The sequence below is a fragment of the Palaemon carinicauda genome, chromosome 1 (genome assembly GCF_036898095.1).
Source record: "Palaemon carinicauda isolate YSFRI2023 chromosome 1, ASM3689809v2, whole genome shotgun sequence".
Lineage (NCBI taxonomy): Eukaryota > Metazoa > Arthropoda > Malacostraca > Decapoda > Palaemonidae > Palaemon > Palaemon carinicauda.
This window is the reverse complement of record NC_090725.1, coordinates 272,661,606-272,670,363: the sequence shown is the minus strand read 5'-3', so window position 1 is coordinate 272,670,363 and position 8,758 is coordinate 272,661,606. Positions and strand designations below refer to the sequence as shown.

At 34.1% G+C, this 8,758-nt stretch overlaps 1 protein-coding gene across 1 annotated transcript; it reads left to right on the top strand.

The window, feature by feature from the left end:
• Window positions 1-7,888: 7,888 nt before the first annotated feature.
• On the top strand, window positions 7,889-8,335 carry LOC137639167 (uncharacterized). The gene has a single exon (XM_068371464.1). It carries the CDS (start codon window positions 7,889-7,891, stop codon window positions 8,333-8,335), a length of 447 nt encoding a protein of 148 aa, XP_068227565.1.
• The last annotated feature ends 423 nt before the right edge of the window (window positions 8,336-8,758 follow it).

Genomic DNA, 8,758 nt, shown 5'->3' with positions numbered 1-8,758 from the left:
CAAAAGTAATACGATCAAATTGCAAAACGGTGAATATTAGTTTTGCGTTCACAATCTGTAAATTTCCTGAAATGCTGCTTAACCAGTCTGAAAAAAAATCATTCTTTAATTACAAGTAAAATACAATATTTCGAAATTTTGTATCTAATTATCCGGCCCATAGACGACGTTAAAAACTAAGCGGTATAAAATATTAAAGTTTACAAAACGAAGTGCAAACTCTCCTTACCGAATACCAGCAAAGTTGTTGAAAGAATACAAGGAATTATGAGGTGGCTGTGTTAATATTTCAAGGAATATCCTCGGGTGTCTGGACTGGACCTTGAGACTGTTTCCGCCTTTTTCTCGTCACGATTCTTAAGAATGCTAGAGTCTATTCTGGTTTGAGGCTTAAGAAAGCTGTTAGTAGAGTTCCATGCTTAAGACTTTGAGTCGTTTATCATAACGTATCGGAATTCATTGCCCCTAGTCTCGCTATTTATTGTGTTCGTTTGCCTGTTTTTTATTACCCGTGACACTGGTGGCAATAGTTGGTTAAATGCCATGCCTTCTCCAACATCACTTCAGACATATGCCATTAATCTTGTTAAATTTTTTCCCTTTCAGAGGGAAAACAGAATAAAAATCATACGATTTCTTCAAGTGGTAGATTAGGACAAGATACTTCATGAGCAAGCAAATCGTATCGCAAATTCGGGCTAACGGAAGGACAAAATAATTCTAAAGGATCGCCTTATTTTATCTAGACATAAAAACAGATGATTTGATATAATCAGAAGAGTGAAAAAAAAAATCTAGCTCAGATCAAAAGAATGACGCTGAAACTTTAGAAAATGGCAAACAAGTAATAGGTAAAATAAAGATGATGCCCAATGTTTGAAATTTAATCGGAAATACTCTCTAAAATATTAAAAGGGGTATCGGTTATTTCTCTGTTAATAGCTAGCTTATTTCACCCTCTAACGAAGTTTATGATTGTATACGACCATAACAGATATTTTATAGTAAGCACTTCACAATACTGCCAAAATAATATTCACAACTGGCGAATTTCACATTCACACACATAAATTTGGAAGATTTTATGACCTTCCTTATCATGGTACATCAAGATAATTAATGAATTCAATTAGATAGAATATATTTAGAAAAGAAAGAAGGCATAGTCCCAAAAATACCATCACGTCCGCTAAAACCAATGATTTTTGTCTCTGTTCCACCTGCTCCTACAATTAGGGTTAGATACTTGAGTCCAAACCCCACATTAGCATAAACCTGCCGAGGTCAATCGTGCTTCGTCATTTGCCTCCACAGCCTTTTTCGTGAGCAATTATCGCCCTCTTTGCTCATCAATCGTCACTTAACAACCAGTGCACGTATAAAAAAAAGAATGCAAGACATTTTTTTGTGGATCATCTTCCAGATGAACGCAGTTGTGGCTCGAGCCTTGGTAAAGTAATCCTACACACTACAGTTGTGTAACCTTTCTTTTGGTGTTCTCTTTCTTATTATAGTGGCCATTTTAGAATAGATAGTATGTTCGGTTCTGTCGAATACGTTAAAGCCGAAATCAGCTGGACGGTGGCGAAAGCTTGGATACCTAAAATTATTTTTCTTGGATGTTTGCTAAATATTAAACTTGTGTGTTGTTGTGCAATATTCCAGATTTTTACTTGACGACAATCATGCTCAGAGTTTTAAAGCAAAAAATCAGAGAGAAGTTCCAACTTTAGAACAATAAAAAACGCCTGACATATGGATGAATTCCCTGTGCAAAATACTCTTTCAACATCAGCCACTTCTTGCACCTACGCGGAACCATTTCACATATTTTGCAGATTGACTTTCACGTATAACACACACTTTGAGGCCCTTTCTCTCTATTACCTCTGAAACTCTTAATCCATACTAACACTTTCATAATCCATACACTGATGAAGATTCCTCCAATCTTTCCACATGACTTTTGAGTGATCTCAAATCATTATTGTCCATCCTTTCTTGCGCGTAGACTGCATATATTTCATGACATCACCAACATCTAGTATCAGTACATTGATAATTACACCAAACCAGCAATTCATTTCGACAAGTTATACTTCTTTCTTTCACTTGTATTAAGTATGCTCTCGCCGCTACCATTGAGGAGAACAGACTCAATCGTCCCTATTCATATACTGTATTCCAATCTTGGTTTCCTTACACCCTCCAATTCTTTTCGGAATTTTCGACATACACACACATAGAATACTCTCAGGGATTCATTTATTTCGTAGTTATATCAATTATTACTTTTTGTCCAAAGTACATATACGAATCAAGTTTTCCATACTTTTTTGCTTATGTTCGTATTTACTACCATATCTTTGTGGTTCTCATTACCCTCATAGTTTACTCATGCTCACATTTTCGTTTCTTTCCTTAGTTTCTGCAGGTTTTCTTTGCAATCCTTAACCTGTGTATCGTGCAAACATTAACCATTTTATACATCTTACGCTTTTACTTCCTTTGTTGTTGTCCCAATCTCCTGATATGTTAAGTAAGTCATTGTTAATTAATTGTTTAGTCTCTTCCATCACCTTTTTCCTTATACAAAGGAACATTTTGAATATATATATATATATATATATATATATATATATATATATATATATATGTATTTATATATATATATATATATAAATATATTATACATATATATATATAATATATATATACATATATATATATATATATATATATATATATATATATATATATATATATATATATATATATATATATATATATATATATATATATCATATACATATACGTGTGTATATGTTTTATATATATATATAGTATATATATATATATATATATATATATATATATATATATATATATATATATATATATATGTGTGTGTGTATATATATATTCATATACATTACATATATATATATATATATATATATATATATATATATATGTATATATATATATATATATATATATATATATATATATATGATAAGTATATATATATATGCATATACATATATATATATATATATATATATGTATATATTATATTCATATATATATATATATATATACATATATACATATATATATATATATATATATATATATATATATATATATATATATATATATATTATACACTTTTATATTCATGTAATGCATATATGTAGGCGTATATCCTCAACATAGAGAATTCATCATTCACTGAATTAGAAGTTCATTTCCTCAATTACAATTTGTAACCTAATGATTCTCATTAAAATTCAATTTAACTATTGATTCATGAATGAATATTCATAAGTTATTAGACACTAGTGCTATCGAAGTTTATGATTGGAACTGATTTAAATGTTAGTATCATTGCTACAGGTATATGGAATAGTTTTTGGTAATGAATATTTCCCGTTCGATCGTATAGCTTTTAACCTTTTTACACTATTATTGGTTTGGGAAATAGACACACAAATGCTAGATGAAATATAAGAAGTGACTTACACTGAAAAGCTGGAACACAAGAACGAAAAGACTTTCTTAGAAAACGACGCGAAAAAAAGAAGAAAAACAGCTGGAAAGACGCGCCTTTCCCTAAGGGCCTCTGTGACATAAATCAAATCTCGGTTTGACGGATGTTCAATCTCAACCACTCCTGCGACTTCTGAAGCAAGCCCTTGTCTCCTTTAGGCACCTGGTCATCAGTGTCTCTAAAATAGGACGTTTGGCACAAGTAGCAGATGGATTTGAGAAATGAATACACGGGGAATATGTTCAGCTCCGGGCAACAATAGGTAGAAAACAATCTCGTATAAAAAAATAAAATAAAGCGACAGGCGCAATGCCGAGATGAATTTACTCATTTCAGGAGCTCAAGTCCAGTATTTTTCATTGAAAAAAAAAACCATCTGGTTCAGCGATTCAGCTTGAGGGCTAAATCTAAATATGTGTTTGGTGAGGGACATGTTACATGCCAGAGTTATAAATGGGAATATTCTCAAAGGGAAGGTGGCAGGCATTGATATGGGGTTGTGAAATTGGCAATGTCGAGTTGGAAAGACATTCAGAAATAATCTCGCTTAGCTCTTGCACATGTTCCTATACTTTAATTTTCAATTCTTAATTACTTCTTATATCGTTTATTTATTTCCTTGTTTCTTTTCCTCACTGGGTTATTTTTTCCCTGTTGGAACCCTTGGGCTTATGGCATCTTGCTTTTCCAACTAGGATTGTAGCTTGGCTAATAATAATAATAATAATAATAATGATAATAATAATAATAATAATAATAATAATAATAATAATAATAATAATAATAATAATACTTAGACATGAATTTTTATCATTGTACTGGCGATTAGAGTAACAGTGTTAAGCCCATAAAGAAGCAGAGATGAGTTGTTATCTGTGAAATCGTCGCTTAAAAAGAATGGTTTAGCCGTTCATTATTAAGGCTTAAGTCGTCAACTCGCTGCTGGACTTCCTCTATCTCCCTTGCAGAATCTTCTGAGTTACTTTTGCAGTAGAACTCAAGGAATAAAAAGAGGATAATTGCCTTCAAAACAGACATTGAGATCCGACTATTACTCACCTAATGTCTTATTGCATGCTAATCCTTTACTGGCAAATGTGGGATTAAGTCTGTTGAATCATAGCTTTGCTGATATCATGCAATGTTGCAATTATGTACGCTTCCTTAGGGCAGCCGCGAGCAAATCTAAGGTAGAGGGGTACCATTATTAGAGACTGCGCATGCGTATGATCAGATATTGCTCAGGTAACAAGCTGGCAGAAGCAATCACTGGAACATGGGTACGTTTGGGGCCCTTAATGCCACGCGTCGCCCAGTTGTCAAATCCCATTAGTTTCTTGCTGCATCTCGGGTAGCCGAGGGATGGTGTACTCTGGACGCTTATTTAGGGGCCTTAAAAGGATACGCTGGGACCACCTGTGTTTAGAACAGAGGCGAGGGGAGAAAGAAAGAGAGGGTATTAATCTATTTATTGAGAAAGAAAGGGAGTACATTAATCTTGTATTACAAAATTTATTCTTGTATAATCTTGTGTGGGAAGAGTAGAAAGAAGAAATAGTTCCTCCATTTTAATCCGGAGAGAAATTACTTAAATCATTCTTTTCCCCAATTTTATTACAAGATGAAAGGGCTTGTATTACTTCCTACGCCTTTCTAAAAGAGGAGAATCTCAAAAGAGGCAAGTAACCTTTGTCGAGTATAAAATATATTCCTGTCCTCGAGTCCTTGATAATTTTTCATGTTTTTTTTTTTTTTTTTTTTTGATACAACTTGACAATATGTGTTCTTGCATGTAAAATAGTTTCATCAGACATAACCAAACATGCAGAGCTATTTCACTGCATTACAAAGAGCTTAGACATGTCCTTCCACTCACGTCTGGTTATGCCCTTTCTATGCCAGTTTATACCCGCAAATATTTCTTAGCTTGTCAAACCATCATCTTCTCTTCCTTCCCCTGCTCCGTTTGCAATCTCTAGGGACACATTCTGTTATTCTTCTTGTCCATCTATTATCTGATATTCTCATTATGAGTCCTGTGCACGCCCATTTCTTTTTCTTACAATAGAATATCCTCTGTATATTTAGATAGTTTCACAATACCCCCTTTTCCCAGTCGGGTCCACAATGCTAATGCCCCTGTGTTGTTGGACAGATAATAGCCTAAATGCTTGTCGCCGTTCTTTTAAATCCTTTGTATGCTTGTATGCTTGCGTAATACGTGCGAGAGCGTCTGTGCGGCTGTTTCAAATCGCTCTTAATCTCCCGGCATTCAAGTGACGGCAAGCGCTCTGATGAGAATACCAAGAAGGGGCCGTGGTTTGAATATCGGGTTTACCACTATAAGATAAGTAAGCCCATGAATGTGAAGTATCGACAGTTTCTTTAACCGTCAAATATCCAGGATTCATTCAATTATTTAGAGAAAATATTATTTTTTAGTTAATGGGTATGCTCACTTTTTTCAGGCAAAGTTTAAGTTTGAAAACTTGAGACATCTCGCTCGATAATCTTCTTCCGCGATTATACATATCTCTGGACACGATTTCTGTAACTGGTCATGTTATATACATTTAGTTTACCTTAATAACTTGAGCCCAAGTTTATTTTCGGAAAGGTAGATGAGTATAGCATACCTGAATATTTGATGTGTTAAAAGCGTTCTTGTACATATTTGAGTCACTTTTATTCATTGCTATTTACCTTGTCTCCCTGCGCACATTTCTCTTTTTATTATTATCTTTATTAATGCCTTTTCCTTTAATTAGCTGTTAATATTTAATTTTGCCTAGTTAAATCTAGATTTAATTCTGTAACTGAAACTTTCAAGTCGCTAAAGGTATTTTGAAAAGACCATCTTCCTTCTTACAATGGAGAGGAAAGTATATGGTCAATTCGAAAGCTAACTAATTTGTTTTTCCTTCCCCAGTGCGTTCTAGTATAACACACTGTATACGGAATATGTGTATTTTGTAATATCTGCAGTAAATTTTACATACTTTTTTTCTATTTTTGGGGTTTGGATAATCTCTCTTCGTATGTAAATGGTAATTACTTTTGCTCCCTAAGATTTTATGTTCACAAATCAGAAGTATCGTTGTCCATTAGCAGTTACAGATTTCAATGGAATATATGATGATAAATAACCTGAACTGCCAAGTATAGTTATCATTATCAAGTATCAGATTCCAATTATTTGGTTCATCATGAAAATATAAAACTAGGATAGCCTAAAGCTCCAGAGAATTTTTTTTTTTTTTTTTTTTTTTTTTTTTTTTTTTTTTACCTGACTCGCCACATCAAGTATAATACTCTTGCTGCCATTATAATAGAAGAAAACGTGTTAAGCACCATAACATGAGATGGGTGGAGTTTGAAAACAAATATGTTATTGGGATCAAAGACTTTTGATTATGACCATAAACTATCATTGCAAAAATAACGGTATGCAGTTGTGTTTTCTGATTTCAACGTGTAAAGACCGATTCACACTATATGGTTCGTACGCATATGGTTTGTTACTGATACAGAAGAAATACAAAGGGTGTTGACACCCAGGGAAGAACCATCAGAGCTGTTAGAAGAAATGGCAGAAAACAGGCTGATAAACAGCAGGATACGGAAGGAACTGAATGAGAAATGCAAAGTACAGAGAAAGGGCCTTACAACATAAAAGAAGATATAAAGCAAAGAATAAAGGCCAGGGTACAGAATATCTACAGATATCAGAATAGAAACAAAGGATATCAGTAGAACAAACTCTTCGAAACCAACTAGAAATTCCTATACCACCAACTAAAAGGCGAAGATAACCATCAAGATAACCCAGAAGCAGAACCAACCAAGCAGTTCTGGGAAGGCATATGGAATGACCCAATAGCCCACAATATATGAGCAAAATGACTACAGGATATTAAAAGTAATGAAGATGGAAGAGTTAAACAAAGGTGCTCTGATATCACAACAGAGGTTATAAGAAACCAGCTGAAGAAAACTCCAAACTGGAAAGCCACAGGCCCTGATGAAGGTCAGGGTTAGTGGCTTAAAAACTTCAGAGCCCTACATACAAGAATGACAAATCAAGTCCAGCACTGTATTCAAAACCACCAAGAACCTGAATGGATGACCACAGGAAGGACTTGTCTAATTCAAAAAAATACAAAAATAAAGGTAACATAGCAAGCAACTATAGACTAATAATGTAGAAGCTGCTAACAAGCATCATCAGTGAAAGGATGAAAATCTACCTGGATAAAACAAATACCATTCTCAGCCAGCAAAAAAGGATGCAAAAGGAAATGCAGAGGTACAAAAGAAAAGTTACTAATAGACAAAATGGTAATGAAGAATAGCAAGAGAAGAAAAAGCAACCCGAGTATGACATGGATAGAATACAAGAAAGTCATCGAAATAATACCACACCCATGGTTTATTGAATGTTTAAAGATATATGGTGCAGAGGATAGCACTATCAACTTCCTCAAGAATATAATGGAAAACTGTAAAACGTTACTTGCATGTTTGGAAAACGGCTTGCAGAGGTTAACATCAGGAGCGGATTCACTATTACGACTACTGTTCTTAGTGGCTATGATCCCCATGACAAGAGTGCCAGAAAAGACTGAAATTGGATACCAACTAAAGAAAGGAGGCAACAGAATAAACCACCTGATGTCAATGGATGACATCAAGCTGTTCGCAAAAGATACTAAGGAAATAGGCATGCTAATCCAGACATTAAGAATAATATCAAGAGACATCAAGATGAAGTTTGGAATATAAACATGTGCCCTAGTTAACATGGAGAGAAGAAAAGTAACAAAGACAGAAGGGATAAAGCTGCCAGATGGAAATGTCATCAAAGGCAGAGACGAAGCTTGCTACAAATACCTCGGGGTAATAGAAGGAGAAACAATAAAACACCAACAGATGAAGGAAAACATTAGAAGAGAATACATGCAAAGAATCAAAGGCACAATAAAATCAAAGCTCAGATCTGGAAATATGTTAAAAGCTATAAACACCTGGGAAGTGCCAGTTATCAGGCACCGTGTTGGAATAGTATAGAGTGGAAGAAGTCAGAGCTATATGCAACATATAAAAAACTAGAAAGACGGTGAACATGCACCATTCATTGCACCCAAGAGCGAATATTGACAGGCTTTATTTACCATGAAGTGAAGGAGGAAACGGACTCATTAGTAT

What these genes read in the sequence shown, in the direction of transcription:
- LOC137639167 (XM_068371464.1), top strand. Translation starts at nt 7,889, where the DNA reads ATGGTAATGAAGAATAGCAAGAGAAGAAAAAGCAACCCGAGTATGACA.